General features: G+C 34.2%; 3 protein-coding genes across 5 annotated transcripts; 2 read left to right on the forward strand and 1 right to left on the reverse strand.

Annotated features, from left to right (window-relative positions):
- Positions 1 to 715: 715 nt before the first annotated feature.
- Positions 716 to 12,043, reverse strand: LOC109853854 (prion-like-(Q/N-rich) domain-bearing protein 25). Of its 2 annotated transcripts, XM_020426381.1 has the most exons (13): positions 11,738 to 12,039; positions 10,539 to 10,700; positions 10,290 to 10,424; positions 9,959 to 10,099; positions 9,595 to 9,867; positions 9,330 to 9,479; positions 3,488 to 3,628; positions 2,609 to 2,749; positions 2,039 to 2,167; positions 1,579 to 1,842; positions 1,183 to 1,278; positions 992 to 1,063; positions 716 to 809 (listed from the first exon to the last, which is right to left on the reverse strand). In XM_020426381.1, the coding sequence occupies exons 1-13, from the start codon at positions 11,805 to 11,807 to the stop codon at positions 745 to 747; spliced, it is 1,839 nt and encodes a 612-aa protein (XP_020281970.1). In that variant the 5' UTR covers positions 11,808 to 12,039; the 3' UTR covers positions 716 to 744. The 2 variants fall into 2 exon arrangements, with proteins under 2 accessions (XP_020281970.1, XP_020281971.1); XM_020426382.1 differs by lacking the exon at positions 10,539 to 10,700 and having other exon boundaries at positions 11,738 to 12,043.
- Positions 12,044 to 13,446: 1,403 nt separating this feature from the next.
- Positions 13,447 to 15,483, forward strand: LOC109853872 (prion-like-(Q/N-rich) domain-bearing protein 25). Of its 2 annotated transcripts, none has more exons than XM_020426412.1 (6): positions 13,447 to 13,616; positions 13,943 to 14,080; positions 14,315 to 14,443; positions 14,550 to 14,693; positions 15,019 to 15,150; positions 15,252 to 15,483. In XM_020426412.1, the coding sequence occupies exons 1-6, from the start codon at positions 13,544 to 13,546 to the stop codon at positions 15,329 to 15,331; spliced, it is 696 nt and encodes a 231-aa protein (XP_020282001.1). In that variant the 5' UTR covers positions 13,447 to 13,543; the 3' UTR covers positions 15,332 to 15,483. The 2 variants fall into 2 exon arrangements, with proteins under 2 accessions (XP_020282001.1, XP_020282002.1); XM_020426413.1 differs by having other exon boundaries at positions 13,450 to 13,616; positions 15,028 to 15,150.
- A 993-nt stretch (positions 15,484 to 16,476) lies between these two features.
- Positions 16,477 to 18,652, forward strand: LOC109853834 (39S ribosomal protein L51, mitochondrial). The gene is made up of 2 exons (XM_020426340.1): positions 16,477 to 16,648; positions 17,935 to 18,652. The coding sequence occupies exon 2, from the start codon at positions 17,936 to 17,938 to the stop codon at positions 18,410 to 18,412; it is 477 nt and encodes a 158-aa protein (XP_020281929.1). The 5' UTR covers positions 16,477 to 16,648; position 17,935; the 3' UTR covers positions 18,413 to 18,652.
- Positions 18,653 to 18,722: the final 70 nt, after the last annotated feature.

Raw genomic sequence — 18,722 nt, forward strand, 5'->3', positions numbered from 1 at the left:
GCTACAATAAGAGATCGGATACTATATAAATGCGACACGCGATGAAAATAAACATTGTTTCTTTCGAATTCGGATGAAAGCAATAAAAGAGAAAACACTGGTCTTCTTGTGAACGCACGTATACGCGTGTATACGTACAGATATTTTATAAAACATACATAGAGAAGAATATATGTGTTTCGTTTCTATAAAAACAATACGTACTCCTGTGCGCAATTGTTATACATTGATTTTTATTGTACGGATATTGTGCCTCGTGTATATATACCTCTATATCTTGGTAAACGAGTGATTGTAAGGATGTGTTTATACAGAATCTAACAAATCTGTCTCCTTAAATAAACAAAAAGCGCGAGTCTCTTTGGTTGCTTGTAGCTGCTGATTGCGATATTTTACAATAATAATTTCTGCTTCAAATTCACAAGTGAACAAATCGTAAAATCGTAATTGTCTAACTTGGCGAATTGTAAGAAGCTAAGTTACAGTTTTGTGTAAACTGTAATTCCGCGTATCGGCGTCTTTGTTTTCAAAGATCAGAGTTTCTTACAATTTTGTCTAAAAATTACAACATTTTACAATAATCAAGCGTGATTGTAACAAATATAACAATGCACGAACATCTAGAACTAGATAGAGCGTTACACAGCTACAATTGATAAATTAATTAAAATCGTTCGAAGTAAAAACAAAATATATCTATGAAATAAAAGTTTTGCTCCGCATATAGAAATTTATCATTTTTTACTACACAAGAAATCTCGTGATAAGAATAATAAGAAATATTCCATGCGCTTGCCATCTTGTCGCACCTGTAACAATAAAAAATTTGTAGTTTTTAAAAAAAGTTTTGAATTAATATTATTTCGCATAAAGATTAGGACATTCGTATGATTTGATTAAAAGTTTAAAAATATATTTTACATTTCCGCTTTTTTTTATGATATTTTTATCGATTTTTCTTTATGTGGTTTATATTTATACAATATTTTACCATTATCGCTGAATTGAATGCAGTCTTGCAGCTCTTCCGTCAACGTGTAGCCTTCGGTACAAGTGCAAAAACCTACGAGAACACGTTTAAGTAAAATCACATTGCTTTGACATTATCAGATAATAATTTATCAGATAATAAATTGTTTATGCAAATGTTAAAAAAACAAAAAAAGAAGAGAGAAAGAGTACCGTTTACGCAATCTACTTTCGATTTCAAAGTTAAATTGAAGTCTCTGAAGCTTCTGGTGACGCAATGATGATGAGTATCACAAAGTCCGCCTAATTCTGGAAGAAACAAACAAATTGTTTTTCAATTTTAGATATTGTATATCGAGCTGAACGACGAAATCGCTTTATTTTTAAATTGATACAATGACATCGGATCCGGCAAACGTGCTTTGATCTCACGTTTTTTACGTCAAATTTGAACGTTTAATTCTAAGTTTTTGTATAAAACACAAATAATACTTAACTAATTAATTAATAGTTACTTAATATTAATTAATATGTGTTATTTTGAATTAATTAGAATCAGATTAAGAGATGTAAAAGTTGGACATAAAAAAAATATTCAAGTATATTCACCGACGTCGGCATAGCAACGATAGCCACGTTTGTGCGAACCGGCAGCGCACTCGCACATTTTGTTCGAGCCGCATTGGCTATGCTTCAGGAACAGCTGACACTGCGAGTGCTGCTCGCACTCCTCGCCGATCAGAGAAGCTGACTTCAAACATCGACGACCGTCGTTGGATATCACGGATTTCACATTGCAGTCGCATCTGTTTTTTATACACTTGGAATTTTCGACGACGCACTCGTCGTCGCTTTCACAGATTTCTCCCAATTCTAAAAAAAAAAAAAAAAAAAAAAAGAATTTTATATCACAGATGGAAAATAAAATATTGTGTGTGATAAGAAATTTAATTAATCAATAATATATCGCATTGAGAAATTTGTAATGCAATTTTTTTATACAATTTATTTGCGACCGATGACTTGTAAGCTTTGATCATACAATTTGTTTTTTTTCCACATTACTCACTGGCGCTCGATATACAGCTGGTGTTGTTAGAATTCGCGTGAAGACGCAGTCCGCATTTGCAGACACTGTGCTCGCAAAACGAGTTTATAACAATACAGTTGCGATTCAAGAGGCAAGGGTCTCCTAAACCTGATCAAGTTGAGAGATAACAACGTAACATTAATTTGTTGATAAATTTTGTATGTTTTATTACATCAACAAACAAATAATAAGATTGTTTGACAACTTTGTGTTTCATATATTTTGTTTGTTATTTAGAAATTCGCTATATATTTACACGAGATCCCTAAAATTATGTTGACGTAATCAATTTACACAAAATGAGAGAGCGACACTCTAACGGTATAATATGAGGGCGGTATACAATGAGCGCGGTTTCTCCACGCTGGAGAAACAACCGCTCGTTATTCCTCCTTCGCGCGATTATAAACGCGACGTTGACCGATCGCATCTTATCTCATTATACGTTTCGAAATATTTTTTTCATAAACAATACGCACATATAACGCACAAAGTTGACCGGAGAGCGGGTTGGGATAATTCCCAAGAAAAAACTTGCGACACACTCACCCGAGGATTTGTAACACCTCCCGTCCGAGAAGTGAGAATCGTGGGCGCATCGACAAGCGCCCGCTCGACATTCCGATTGTACTGTGAACGTGAATTTACACTGGATGTCCTCCTTGCAGGGATCGCCGAGATAAGTGGCCACTGTCGAAACAATACCTCTCAGATATTTTATTGTTCAAAATTCTCTCAGCGTTGCTCTAATTAATGTAATGTGAACCAGTACAACGCAAACTGCAGAATATTTCCCCCGGTTTTTCTTCCAATAGCATTATCATATCGTAAGATTCGAAAATTTAATAATTAGAGAGAGAGAGAGAGAGAAAGAGAGAAAGAACGTACTTGATTGGTTCCAAATTCGTACATCATTTTTTTGTCGTGCTTCTAATTTGTGCCTCTAATTTGTCCGTAACAAACTTGTTTTGTTACGCTGAATAACACAATGTCTAGTTAATTTAATCGAGCAAAGTTGATGAGCGTGCAAAGAAACTGCGCAAAGGCATTGTGATGTTCAAGCACGCGAATATGTTACGTCCTGTCTCATTCATAGAAATTATTTGTGATCTCTGTGTCGAGTCAACGAGCACGACACGCTCCAGGTGAGACGGGACCGTGAGAAAGGAACGGAATAGGGATGAACGTGTATCTCCGCGGAATCTCTCGTGCCTGAGAGGTCGATGACATCTCGCTCCCAAATATCAAAAGCAATTAGAATTATTTAGAACACTCATTTGCCGTCTCAGAGACTTCCTGGTTTTGTTTTTTTTTTTTTTTTTTTTTTTTTTTTTTTTTTTTTTTTTTTTTTTTTATTCTCTCACGCGTGAGATCGATCGCACGTATGAGATCAACTGCAGTATTAAAAAAAAAAAAATCATTAAATACCTCTCAGACACATTGTTGTATTTTTTGAGCTGTTGTTAATCCTGTACTCGATGTAATTATCTTTGCACGAGCACGTCGTTTGATTCCGGCAATACGCGTTTGCAATACAGTCGTCGTCATATTTACATTCCGCGTAGGATTCTGAAAAAAAAAAAAATAACAAATATTTGTGTTTTTCTTTGACATCTTAATAAACATATAAACCAAATATGTTTTGTATTATCTATATGATATCATGTGAGCGATTCGACACTTATTTATTTATTTATTTTTTTTTAATAATAAACTGCTTTAAAAATCACGTACGCAATCACATATTTTTTTTATCATTGATCATATCTTTCGCCGATGTGTCGCAAAAAAAGAGAGAACAAACTTTTATTGACTCGAGAAAATTTTTCTCTCTAACGCTCGATCGAAAAAAAAAACCCCGAAGAGTAAAGAAAAAACATAAAACAAATACAACGACAATAAGGATACAAAGCGTGTACAAAGTAAATTGTAGCGATCCGTAAAGGAATCTATCTAGAAAAACACTGTCATATTTCATAGGCAAGCCGTGCGTATCCGCGGTGCGCTGCCCTCATTATTAATTCCCGCGCAATAAAATCTATCGCGGGATTGTGTGTAGAAATTTTTCAAAATTTATATCACACGTATGTAGTGATTTTTATATGCAAGATCGATATTTTTTATAACGCTACTTTTTTTTTTTTTTTTTTTTTTATTTAAAACTTTGCTTACTACTTTTATTACTATCGGTGCGATCGTTGCATCGCGACGAGTCCTCGTGGTTGCTGTTGACGTAGGTGATCGTCGCGCAGACGGTAACGGGTACGAGGACGAGGAGCCCCGTGAAACCGCTTACCGTCCACGTTTTCGTCATCCTCGCAATGACGGTGGATAAACGCCGCGTTCGAAGAAACGTTTCATCACTACCGCTAGTCGACTAATTGTCATTTTTCGATACTCTTGAGAGACAGAGAGAGAGAGAGAGACAGAGAGAGAGAGAGAGAGAGAGAGAGAGAAAGAGAGAGAGAAGACGAATTTCGGTCCGGTCTGATTACGATCGCTGCTCGAAGGCCGCCACGTCACGATCGACAGCGGACTCCGTTTAGTTTCACGACGATGCTCTCATTGTTTCCTTCGCTTGTTCCGTTGCGCAATCGTAGGCAGGAACACGTTACCTACACCTTTGAACGAACATCATCGAGGCGTATCCCGCGCATAATCATCCTCGAATCACTTCACAGAAAACGTGCCCGTCTGCGTCGATCGCGCGTCTTCGTCTATTCGAGGCGAGGCGAAAACCCTATAATTTCATCAATTTTTATCGACTCTTCCTATGTCTCACGAGGTGTTATTGTACACGTTAAGAGAATTATGAGAATGATGTATAGGTAGATATTTTCGATTTGAATTGGTTTCGAAATATTGAGTTATCGATCGATCTTTTTGTTTAATCTTTTGAAACCGATTAAAAACTTTTAGCTCAGATAATCGCTTTTCCGAAATTTTAATTATTTATTCCGCGTCTTCAGGCGCGCTTCGCAAAATTCAGTCAATAATAAGAAAATTAATAAAATAATATTGATAAAAAACAAATAAAATAAAAATAATCAAAACAGATTGTATAAAATTCTTTCCCGTGAAGAAGAAATCGAACTTAATTAATTAATTGTGTCGTAATATTAAACCAAATACTAAACTAAATCTAGGTCAAACTAAATCTAGTTTTGGACGTTTTACGACTTTTATGTAAATGTTGCGTGCAAGCGAGTTCGTCGCTATAGCACCCCCGTGTTTTGTCGATTTCAACCGGAAGATGCAACATCACACACACAAGCATGCATCTCATCGCGAAATGCACCTCGTAGCGAATCGGCGCCAATTTACATGTGAAAAAAAATTACTGCATATTCATCGGCGATAATCACGCGTCGCGTGAATTTCATCCGTTCCGAGTAATTGTTGGCGACAAGCGCGTGACAGAGAGCCGAAGCGTTCTAATTCGGTCCCGTTTTCGAAAATCACGAGTTCAAAAATTTTTCTAACACTCGAAACGTGTGAATTGAGTTCGCGCGCGATCTTTCGCAGTGCGCAAAATTTGAATAAAAAAAAAATCGATATATTTCTCGCGATTGAGATTTTTATTCTTTCTGTTAACTGAAACGCAAAACTTTCTTGCGTTCGTCAGCGAGTAACTATATCTTTATTTTCGGTTTCAATGACATTTTGGTAAGTGGCCAAAGTTCGTGGCGAACAAACGAACGTAGCGTCCTGTTAGATTAAATTCGTCGTGTTGCGCAACGCGATGCCTACATTGTATCCAACACCAGGAGCTATTGTTGCGTGTTAACACAGTGCTGCATTCAGCAAAAATCACTCCAATCATTACGCGCTCGGTCTCAATATTCTCGCCTTTTTTTTGCTCGCGATCGTTAACCGCAGATAAAATTAAAACTAACAAGAAAAACTAATTAAAAAAAACGTTCAAATCGTAATTAGAGAACAATAACGACGCTGTTAATGATGATGCTAATTCCGAGCAATCGTAGATTTTGATCGGTGTCGTCGGTTTTTAATGATGTCCGGCATTATTTGCACAGCGCATTCGGTGTAACCGCGAGAGCGTTTGCTCTCGAAGGCTCTCTCTCTCGGCATGCCGCAATCTCTTTCGATTCCAAAAAAACTCAGTGTTAAATTGAAGCGACAACGAACGAAAGAAACGGACCCCTTTGTTCTTTAATTATGAGCGCTTCTCTACTCGGCATTCACCTAACTGTGAGAACCAGGAGCGTAGATCCGGTCTCAACAAACTCTACCGCGCGTCGGTCTTCGCGATTCCCCCACGAAGGAAAAGATTATTGGGTCATAAAAATTCTATCTTGGAAACACTCCGACAACGTTTGTAATTCACCGTGAATGCGATTTAACAAAAAAAAAAAAAAAAAAAACAATGCGCTTAATTAAATGCGCTTTAACTAATTTCATTCCTCCGTTTCTTTTGAACAATCGCAATTGAACGTTAATTTGATTTCTAACAATTTTCCGCCTCTTCATGTTTAATAAATGACGATTATGTTTTATGTGATCTTGAAAATTCAATCAATTTTGTCTGCACAAACACGTGAGTGAGATAATAGATCATCTTTCGCAGCCGCGCTCAACGATGTTGCGGTCTCATCGATCTTTCGCATTGATTCGTGTTTATTAGTTTTGTTGAAGCACAATTTACTTGATTCCATTTGCTCTAATAGAGCATAGTTTTTTACGTACTCACGAGCAATATGTATTATAATTGTCGAGTTATTTTATCAAACAATCTTCTTATTACAAACATTTTCCTTGCTGTTGTTTAATCGTGCTCGCCCGACGACGGACGCGCGGCTGCTGTTTCCCTCATCAATCTCTTTAATATTTTTTATAATATTTTTCTTCGCAACTCAGAGCTCAACTTGAACAACAACATTCAATTTTTACACTCAACAACACTGACGGCGAGACACAGATGCTTACTTTCGTGTTGCGCGTCGGCGACTGCAGTCGACCAGGCGAGGTAGAACAGCGCGATTGACAGTAAAACGGTTCGCAACTCCCTCCTTGGAGAACTCCCCGACCGATTTCGCAAATCTCCAATCATTTCTCTTCGAGGACTTGTTCTTCTTCAAGATAGCAAGCAATTACTGGCGGAAAAGCGTGGAAAAACATTTGTCTTCGAATTATATGTACATATTCGTCATTCCACAGTTTATTGTACTTTTATCTTATCGCGTCTCAGCGTATAGATACCTTTTCAGGTTTCCCTTAAATGTATGTTCATTTCTATCTTGACAAATGTCAAAGTGTGAATGTAAGAATCCGTATTTAATGACATCATGACTAGACAGTTTTTTCTGTCGACGGATGTTACTATTGTAAAGCAATACGATAATGTGCCAGAAGATCCTTTAGACAAAATATTATTTTTAACGAAACGTGTTTTGATGTGCGTCTTAGTTAGTAACAAGTTTGTCTTTTGTGCAACTTTTTTATATATAGAAATTGTGCAATTGGCATATTAACTAAAACAACGTGTTTAAATTTGTTACACAAGCTGGAAGTGACACAAGGAATCTTAATTTCAATGTTTTATGTTTTTCACATCTTTACACATTTATTATACAGTAGGTTTTATACATAAGTTACTTACATATACATGTATATAAATAGTTTTAACAACATTTTGTGAAATCGCATTAAAATATAACATAATCGTGTTCGCAAAAAATCTATTCGGAAACAAAAACGAGATTCATATCACATAACTCACACACATTCAAGAAAGAAAATAAATTAAGAACAAATAGTATAGAAAAACATGAATTTAAAAACAAATACAGACAACTATTTTAATGTACAATTAGCGTGTAATTACTCAATTACAATCCAAAAAGAGAAGAATTGTACAAAGAAATAGAAGAATGCGTATAAATTGTGTGTTTCTATGAATTTTGACACTTTTGATTACAATCCTTTATATACATGCATTAAAATACTACACACATCTAAGTACAAAATTATATATGTTTTTAAATATACTATTTTACCGTTTAATAATAAAAAAATTTTGTACTACAAAAAAACGCGCAAAAATGTATGAAATTCGTTAAATATATTTTTATTAAAATATCGTAAAAAAGCGCTAAAATTTATAATTTAATTAATTCTAAATTCGAACACACAGCCTAATTTTATTTTAAGTAATCAATTTTACAGTCGCATAAAAATATAATTTATACTTAAAAAACGCACTTTACACATGTATATTTTCCACATATTTTTGTGATACAAATTAATATTATAAATATTTGAAAAAATTTGCTACGCTAATTATTTTACTAAGAACGTACTACAAACAGATGTAAAAAAGTTTTACAGATAGAAATTATGAAAATAAAGAAAGAAAGAAAGAAAAAGAAAAAGTTGAAGCGATTTTGAGAAAAGAGTGAAAAATGAAAAAGAAGAAAAAACGTTAAATTGTAAGAATTAATACTGTGTTACGTATTTTACACATTACTGATTGATATATCTTTCTGTAATAATTATATAGTATATGTACATACACGTATTATCACAAATCTCAAAGTAATTAGTCGATTATTTGTCAGATCTTAGGACTAGAACAAGCTTTAATATACACAATGTGGAGCCTCCATCGACATGCAGAAAAATACTCTTCGATATTTTAAAAACTATATACTTTAAATCTTTTTCTTTATAAATCTACTGATTACACACATACAGGTAACTTTTTCTCTGAATAAATGCAATACGAGAATTTGAATTGCATTGATTCAAACTAGACGCAGAAAAAACAATGTTGAATAAAAAAAATATGCAATTAGTATAAAAATATTAAAACAACAGTAGAAAAACACTAACAACTCGATCAAATTACTTGATTAAATTACTTTATCGCGATGAAAGAACCGATCTTACATGTATAAATTAAATAAGAATTATCGTGTGTAAAGACGATACGCCGATACTGATCGAAAAAGTTGAGCAATAAAAGATCAATAAAAGATCGATAAAAGAGAATTTTTGATTTAAAAAATATTTCCTCGGCGATATATTGCGCTTTATGAAAATAAACTTCCGCAAATTAACGTTGTTATCAAAGATACGAAAACAAAAACATATACTGGAAATGATGTCGCGGCCGATGAGCCTATAAATAAGTCAAGAAATATAAATTAGATTTTTCTGAAAAAAAAACCCAAAACAATCAAGACACACATATCACAGTACGAGCAAACGACAATTAACTTGTCGCGGAGACGTGTCAAATTTTGCTCACCGTTATTCACGCATCGATTTTCTTGCCTGTGATAATTGACGGCACACGTGCATTTATTATCCGCACATGTCAGAGACTTGTTCGGGGAGTCGTTCGTATCGTCCTCCGTCTGATAACACTCGTATTCGTTTGTGCAGTCTTCATCGATCGCTGACAATAAAATTGCATCGATATGTTATAGTTAATCGGTTATGTACAATCAAATTATTTTGCAATCGTTATACAAAAATAAAATTTTTTATAAAATAAAAAAATACTTGCACACCTTTCGTAACAACACATTGATCCGGATCGTTCGCGTAATGATAACCCGGATCGCAACGGCACGTGTTGTTCGTGCAATTTGAATTCCGGAATCTCGCCGTACACTGCACCGACTCCGTGCAATTGTTCAAAATGTTTGTGACAACAGGCAGACATTTTTCATTATTCGCCCCCAACACCGTTTCGGATCGGCATTCGCATACCGTATTGTTTACGCATACAACGCCTTCGATGCGCGGGCACTCCTCATCTTTTACGCAAGATTGTCCGTATTCTGCTGAAAAAAATCTACAATTTGCAGTCGTTCTCTTTATGTATACGCATATGTCATTAATTTCAATAAATAAAACAACGTAGACACTTGCCAGGTAGTTTCACACATACGTTGTCCTCGTAACGATAACCCGATTTGCAAACGCACGTTCCGTTCTTCGCGCAAATAGTGTTCGCCAAAAACCCTTTGCACTGATTCTCATCTGTGCAGGTGGCATTCATCGACTGAACCACTGTTTATAAAAAAAAAAAAATCAAATAATTAGTAGAAACAAAAATTATGGGAAATAAAAAACATATTGCACAATTGCAAGGGAATGAGATTTTTAAAAATATTTTACAATAAAAGATAAAAATTTTCAAATATTTTTTATATTTTCATTCAACATTGCTGCGTAAGATATATTTTTTTTACGCGCTTACCTTCGACGCATTGATGATGATTGCTCGACGCTACGTAGCCTTTCGCGCAATCACATTGACTGTTGGTAGTGTTGCAAACTCCTTGAAAGAACGCACAGTCTTGATTGTGTTTGCATGTTCGATAGACCAATGGACCTAGAAGATAATTATTTTTTATACGAATGTTGATACAATTCAATTTTGAAAACATTTATCAAGTAATACGGTCAACGAACGAAATAAGTTCTAAGAACTTGATTATGTATCCACCTTTTTTTCTTGGAGTAAGTTGATATGAGGATGCATTGAGGCAGATATTAGTTTCATTGTTTGAACTCGGACACATGCAATGTCCGTCTTCGCAAAAAGCGTCTCTCGGGAATGCTTGCATGCTTCTACAATCCTTCTCGCTTGTGCACGGAACAGACAGATCTACGCAGATAAAAAAAATATTGTTCTACCGTCGAGAAAAAAGCGATTACGCAGACGTATCTTTTTTTTTTTTTTTGAGTAATAATCAACGATATAAATATATTTTCTCGATATACAACAGTTTCAAGATGTTTTGATCGCACATTTTCATGACAAGCTCATTATCGTGTTATATTAAAAAAAAAAAAAAAAGAATTTATTTTTTGTTTCGGGATATCAGAGAATTTTTTTGACACGAATAAAATAGCACTTGTTTTCCGATGTGGGAAACAACATATATTTGAGTTTAAGTGATCTCGCGACCTTTGTCGAATTGTAGAAAGTGAGGAGAATTTTAAAGACGCGAGCACGTTACGCAATGTTAAGGTGAATAATTTTGCACGCGCAAAAGAAAAGAACGATTTTTCTTGATTTGCAAAATGTTTTTAATCAAATAAAACGAAGTTTTCACGAAAAATAATTTTATCGGCAAGCAACGCAAGCAAAAGCGGAAATGTGTTTATCTCGCGTTAGTCTTTGAAAGACAGAGAACACCGCATTGTTATCACGTTTTCACATCGTGCGCAGTCAAATGTAAAAACTTTATTTTAGTTTTGTACTTGAATTACGGAAGCGTGTGTGATAATCATATTAGAGATACTGCAATTACAAAGCTGAGAGATTCGAAAATATGTGCACGCGTATAATTCTTCTTTCGTGAACGCGCAGAGAAGACACGTGAAATTTAAATTTAATCAAGTTTGGAGAAAGATAACGTGATGAGGTCGTTTGTGTGTGTGTGTGTGTGTTTCGAACGCTACAACATATGATGTTTACATGACAGCGCAAACGTTACTTCATCATTCTCGATAATTACAACCAGGCGTATTACACGCTCGAGCTACCGTGTGTTTTTTTTTCTTACACAAAAACCGAATAATTTTTTTCTAACTTTACGACTTTAGCTCGCGAATTTTGAATAAATAATAACAAGCAAAGAGCGGATCTCAGTTATATCACGTCGATCGCAAGAAATCAGAACTATATAACACACTCACCAAGTTTGTCTCCAATGACAAAACTAATCATCAGCACGATTATTCCGCTCAGAACTGCGTGAGTTCTCATTTTTTTTTTTTTTTTTTTTGATGTAAATTCTTTTCTTTTACGATATTTGACAATTTGCGATATTAATCAATCACCGATTTCCTATAAGCTCGATCTATTTTCGGTGGAAATAAACGTGGAAAATCGAATTCAGCGATCGGTTGATGATCGCGCAGAACCGCACGCACAAACTGGAGAACGCGAAGCGAGTGTTCGAAGGCCTCTCGTTAGCTGTTCTCTCAACCCCGCGACACATTTCTGTGTTTCGTCCCCCTCTGTTTCTCGGACTCTCCCACTTAGGATATGTGTTGCTAATTTTCTCTCCCGGCTTCTGTACACGTTTCGTCACACCGATAAATTCCGAATGCGTTTTCGCGCGCGCAAATCGCACAAACAAACGCGACATCAAAGTGTAAAATTAAATTCTCTTAATGACATTTAGATTCTCTTTTGCACAATTGACTTTTTGTTTTCTACGTTTTTGTGTAGTTTATTTTAGATATGTACGTTAAATATATATATATTGTAGCGTATAAATATATAAATACGTGTATTGTACGCGCGCCAAGTATATCAATATAATTGTCTACTTTCTAATTTTTCTTTGTAATTCAACAATTTACGCTCAAGTGTTCGCTTTACTTTCTTCATTTCCTCATAATTTCCGCATTTGCATTCAATATGAGAATCGCGTACGAGAGTTGGTCGTGAAATAAAGCCGACTCGCGCGAATCGTAACTATGAATTAGACAATACACGTGAAATGTCGCGCACAAACGCGAGCAAATGTGAGAATCGCGCGTCTCAGTCACCGTAATGATAATGAAGAAGCGTCTGGTAATCTGATGAGGTTGAATTAGCAGAATTATTGCTATCACGGCACAAGCTTCGTCGAATTAATGAGCGCGTGGCTAATCGTCCTTTTAAAAAACTAAATGCGATATCTTTGTCATATTCAAACGAATACCTTTTTGTGTAATAATTATTGAATATAAAAAAACGTAAACGTTTTGTCTCTATTAAAATTTGTAAAATTTCATAAACAAGAAGAGAGAAAAAAGAGAATGATAATTACCAGAAATTATAACATTATTATATATGTAAATAATAATATATTATTTTTATATATCTTATATTAGTATGTACATAATATTTTTATAATGTATTATTATGTATTTCTATTATTATTATTATTGAATTTAATAATTTTCTTAAATTAATTTTAGAAATTTTTAGCGAATATAACAGTAAGTTGCACAAAAATAAAAAATTTATGTTAAATCTGCACAAATTCTGCAGAAAAAGTGATTTCTAACGACTTATTTATATATACAGAGAGCGTTCATAACATATTGCAAACTTGAAAACTTTTAAGTACAAGATAATAATTTCCGTGAATGGCTTTTCGTCTAATGTCGAAAAAAAAAAAACAGATTTTAGAAAGTTTTTCGATGATACGCAAAAGATAACTTAAAAAAAGATAACATCTTTGTTTTACATAATATAAATTTTTGGTACTATTTCGATTACCTACACGACGGACGTTGCATTGGATAACGATTACGTTTCGCTTAAATAAGTAAAATGCTCTGATTCATTTTCAGGATATCGCTAGATATGCCTCGAGATAAGACATTTATCTCACGGAGGGCGTATACTACATGTATCGCATTTCGAGAAGTGCGTATGAGCTCATATCTAACAGTCACCTGGATATGTTGCCTGTTTGCACGTGAAATTATTCGATTTCAATTCCAATGAAGACTTTCGTTTTCTGCTGGTTCCTCATTTTCTTCGCGCTCGCTGGTCGTTTTTCGTGTCAGGAAAACGGTGAGTCTTATCTTTACGAATGTGAATTATTATCGCGTCTAAACATATCTTCTGACACAAAAATCGACTTAAAGTGATGCAAGTTAACACATATGTAGCGGTAAAAACTGATAAGAAAAAAAGTTGCACAACAAAAAAAACCTAACTTATTTAGAAAAAATTTCCGAGAGATTTAGATGCTTATCTCTTATTACGCAGTTTTTTTTACTCTTCTACGATAATTTGAGATCAAAAAGTCGTTAATCCTCTAATATATTACCGATATTAATACAAACATATCGCAGTTGTGAATTATTCTGATAATTTTACGTTCTTTTTTATTTTAGCGAATCGCATGGCGAATGTCGGTGTAAAATGCGAAAGGGACGTCGACTGCATCGATCACGCGTTCTGTCGCTGGCAGCAAAACTGCATGTGCGATCCGTATTATTCGCCAAGTCCCGATAAATCGAGGTGTATCCCAAGTAAGTATCCATTGAGTGTAAGAATACGTGGATTTAACTTTGTCTAAGTAGTTTCAAAAGAGATCAAACGCATAATCAAATGTTGCCGCGAGAGTGTTTGCAGGATTTGATTTAAATAATTTCTCCTTCCTTTTATTTATGCACATAAGATCCTCTTGTTATTTTTTTGTGATAGAGCGTTTATTACGTTTCAAATGCTGTAAATCGAATGCTTCTTGTTTTTTTTTGCATTAGCCGTTGGATTGAGTTGCCTGGACAACTCGGCGTGTCAAGGCATAATGAATGCCGAATGCAGACAGGGCACCTGCACCTGCAAGGACGACTTCTACCTGGATAACAACAATTCTTCAAATTGCATCATCAGTGAGTAATTCCCAGTTTACGTTGTGGAAGAGCAATTTAGAAAAAAAATACAATAAACGGTTTGTGTTTTGACGTCAATGATGATTTAATATGAATGAATACACAGGACCCATCAACATTGGCGATCGTTGTCAGGTGCATAGCGTGTGTCAAGAAAGATTTAACTTCGCATTGTGCAACAACGAACAGTGCAAGTGCATCACGGGATATCATTTTGTAAACGTAACAAGGTCTTGCGTTCTGAACCAAGGTACAATACACAAATATAATAATAGTTTTTTTTTTTTTTATAACAGTAAAATACACTATAAATAATAGAAAATACATTTGAAAAAAAGCTTGAAGAAAAAGTAAAACCGAGAATATATAATCAATACCGACAGTCAGCAATTTATTAATAATATCCAGACGACACAAAAATCTGAAAGATATCTTATTAAAAGAGATATTTTCCACAGACGTCTAATAAATTATTATAGCCATCTTTTTTACATATCTTTACGACGTCTCTTACGGACTTTTTTGTGCTTGTCTGATGAGTAAATGTACTATTTCTCGATTCGTTCTGTATGTAGTTGTTTTAGCTTTGTACAGTTTTTGCCGGAATGATTACGAGTGCTATGGAATGGATTACAAGTCTTCGGACAGCTTGGAGTGTAAAAACGGCGTATGCGTGTGTAAGGAAGGAGAGCCGCAATGTGCCAAAGGTTAATTACTGTTAATTGCATCGTTACATCGCCATTCGGCGAAGCTCAAGTCTTTCGAGAGTTGTTCGAGTTTCCGCTTCTGTTTTCTTTTTTTTTTGCAGGTTCACTGATGACGGACGCAAGAGCACTCGTGACAGTCACGTTCTTTCTACAACGTATTCTTCACTTCTTAAAAAATTAAAAAAAATTGTACATAAATTACCAATCCACTTTTTTTTTTGCAATAATACTGTATGTAATAATACTGTTTGTTTATGCGAGATCGACGAACATTTGCATCATTTCTAAAATATAATATATATCGTTTTTATATTAAAATAGAGTGTATGTTTCTAATGTCGTATTTTTATGTTCTACAGGTGCGTTTTTGTTTTAGCGCTCACGCTTTGAGCGTCAGTCTATTTTTGTTCTATATTTAAAAAGCAATAAAAAAAAATGAACTAATGTTGTTTGAAGCGCGTAAAAATCGCGTCCGAAATAAACGCATCTTACGCGTGTAAAACTAAATTTTTTATTTACACGCACGTAAATTTTTTTTCTCACACGTCTGTACGCACAGTTTATAGCAGTCAAAATGGCGCCATGTTTTAAAACTGCAATTACGGTACAGATAGTGGTGCACAGAAACCAAATCAGCCGGATACACAATTTGCATCAATCGATTCGTCCGATCGGAGAGAAGACAATAAGCGGCCAGGATCATATGACAAAATGTAATAGCTCTTCCGTTCTATAAGCCAGAGCTATATGGTCCATGGGTGTGTGTGTGTGGTGCACAATAAAAACTACGTGTCCGGTTATATACTTACACCTTGACCTGAACACAATAGAGAAAATATTAGGAATTAAAATATTAAGAATTAGAAATAGAAAATTAAATGTATTATATATATACAACGACAACAAATAAAATTTAACATATAAATACAAGAAGTATGTAATGACCGCGTGATATACAGCGTGTATTTATCTACATTTTTATACGTTACATTTTATTTTTTTTCGCATTGTGCATTACATTTAACTCCTGTTTTTTTAATTCCTATTCCTAATATTTTCTCTATTGTAGCTCAGGCCCGTAGGTTCACACCCTGACCGGTTAGATTTTCATATTCCGGTTGGCAAGGTTCGTAAAAACTGCAACTTGCAATTTATGTAAACGGGGCTTAACGTTGATCAATTACAGTTTCTTCACACAGGCATAGGCGGAAGAAAACAGGGCAAAGTGGGGATATGGTTGTGCGCGGGATTGGCGTAATATATTCTACTGGCAACCAATAGCTGTGGAATACAGGAGAGGTTTCTGAAGAAGGAAGAAGCGCGAAACGGAACGAGTTTTTGTCCATCTGGTTTCTCTTCTCTCTGACTCTATTTGAGCGTACATAACCAAAAAGAAACAGCGAGTCGCAAACGCATAGCCAAATTTGTCGGAGAGAAATACTGTCCGAGAATTTTTTGATTCAAGAACCTGTTCATATATGTATGTTATATAAAACAGGTGCGTTGTATTGACACATTCGATCACACATGTTCTCTGAGTTAATAAAACCACCATTGATCATTGACATTCACATACTCATATACATATATATATATATAATTTATATAAATTAATCGTAAATCTCAAAGAATAGGGAATAATTTATTGGATTTTGTTGCGCCTTTAAAACCTTCGAGGTTTCTGACGCCTCTGCATCATCACGAAAAATATGAATATGTGTGTGTTTCTTGCTTGCATGTTTTGATAGACTATCTTATTTATTCTGCAGCTTTATTGTGCAGAAAATATGAAAACGATGAGATTAGGTGGGTATTTTTAATATGAAACATACATTTCAATAGTTTGGTAAAAATGAGGAATTCTGCATAGATTGTGATATCAAAGATTTGTATGTGCTTGCTCTATAAGTCGGAAAAATAATATAAGTGTTAATATAACAAATAGAAATGTAAATTTCTTCTAAAAGCAGACAGTTTGTATAAAACTAACAGAAGCTGAGATAAAAAAAAAACAGTATGTAATGTTATCGGACAAGAAAATCAGCAGTACAGAAAATATAAATGAAACAATGAAAAAATAGTGAAAGAAACGTAACAACTAAATTGAAGATATAGGAAGGGCTTTTGCAACGTTATTGATATAGCAAAAAACAAAGCTGATTGAGTGAAAATTCGGATTCGTTATGTAGTTAAAAGGCTTTATGAATGGAAGTAGGGTATATATGTATATATATATGATAAATACATACGATATTTTTTTATACAAATAATTATTTATTTCCTTCTCCAAAGTTTATCTTATATAAAATATGTATATAATTAAAACTTTCATTTTATCATATATTAATTGTATTATTTGTACAAAACAAAATTATTTTGTTAGTGATTTTTTTCCTTCACCTTTATATAGAGTTTGAATGTAAAACATTTTTCATTAAAAAATATAATTTATCCAATTATCCTATGTGGAATCGTAGTTAGTGTGCCATTTCTATCGGAAAAATTATATAAATAAATTTAATTATTAATTTAATATCATAAAACAAATGTTTGAAAGATAAAATTAATAATACAATTTCTTAGCGAAATATAAATGGACATTGGAGCGGCTAAAACTTGACAGTTTTATGTTTGATATAGTTTTATATATATATATATATATGGCATAGTGATGGGACTCATTATATACAGGGAATACTGTATTCTCTGTTATATTTCTTTTTCATGTATGCATATATGTATGTATCATATATCCACAATTTTTTTTTTGTTTTTCTTTTCCAGTATGTCTTGGATTCTAAACATTGTGCGTACTGCTGCGAATGCTACATGGACACCTCAAGTGACTCCCGTGCGATTTCGTTACTATACAGACAAATTAAAGAATCCCTATATACGACGTTATGGATACAAGGATCCTATAGATATGAGAGGTCTTCTACCTCGTGAGAGCAACAAACGTATTCTAGAGATGCCAATCTATCGTCCGAAGGACAGCTGGAACGAGAAGAGAGCACTGTTCGGTCAGAACGATTACATCGACATACTGGGTTCCGACAAGATTCATCCAACAAGAATTCTCTACAATGTTCCAGCTTGGTTAAGAGGCGTTCACGGTAATGAGTTTCAAGTTTTGTTGAGAAAAAGGAAAATGCTACAGCACGGTGTATTTCCACTTGCAAGACCGACAAAATGGAGAGACTTAAATAAAAGGATACGTTATCTGTATAAATTTTTAAATCGTAAAACTCCAACACGATAAGTCATCAGAAATCAGCTGTAGATATTTATTAAAACATAAATTTAATTCTCTTCAAGTTTTTACAGTATATTTGAAATTTCTGGAAGGTGTTGCGCGCGTTCTTACATCCTTTTCTTTTATCTTGCGAAAACCGTTTATATGTAAAATGTTAATCAAAAACGTTTTTTTTTTGTGTGTAATAATAATTATAATAATAAAAATTATAAAGTAATAAATTGTTTCTATTGACAAGTAATTTATATATCCATTGGATGTACGAGATTATTTCACAACGAAATTGAAGAACGTAAATACTCTTCGCTGAAATGCG

This window comes from Pseudomyrmex gracilis, unplaced genomic scaffold (genome assembly GCF_002006095.1).
Source record: "Pseudomyrmex gracilis isolate BER0280 unplaced genomic scaffold, ASM200609v1 scaffold_56, whole genome shotgun sequence".
Taxonomy (NCBI): Eukaryota; Metazoa; Arthropoda; class Insecta; order Hymenoptera; family Formicidae; genus Pseudomyrmex; species Pseudomyrmex gracilis.

What these genes read in the sequence shown, in the direction of transcription:
- LOC109853854 (XM_020426381.1), bottom strand. Translation starts at nt 11,807, where the DNA reads ATGAGAACTCACGCAGTTCTGAGCGGAATAATCGTGCTGATGATTAGT. An exon ending in AAATCGATGCGTGAATAACG is followed by an intron (nt 3,629 to 9,329) that starts GTGAGCAAAATT and finishes TTTTTTTTTCAG; the next exon opens with AATCCTACGCGGAATGTAAA. An exon ending in GAAAGTAGATTGCGTAAACG is followed by an intron (nt 1,064 to 1,182) that starts GTACTCTTTCTC and finishes GTGTTCTCGTAG; the next exon opens with GTTTTTGCACTTGTACCGAA.
- LOC109853872 (XM_020426412.1), top strand. Translation starts at nt 13,544, where the DNA reads ATGAAGACTTTCGTTTTCTGCTGGTTCCTCATTTTCTTCGCGCTCGCT. An exon ending in TTTTTCGTGTCAGGAAAACG is followed by an intron (nt 13,617 to 13,942) that starts GTGAGTCTTATC and finishes TTTTTATTTTAG; the next exon opens with CGAATCGCATGGCGAATGTC. An exon ending in TTCTTCAAATTGCATCATCA is followed by an intron (nt 14,444 to 14,549) that starts GTGAGTAATTCC and finishes ATGAATACACAG; the next exon opens with GACCCATCAACATTGGCGAT.
- LOC109853834 (XM_020426340.1), top strand. Translation starts at nt 17,936, where the DNA reads ATGTCTTGGATTCTAAACATTGTGCGTACTGCTGCGAATGCTACATGG.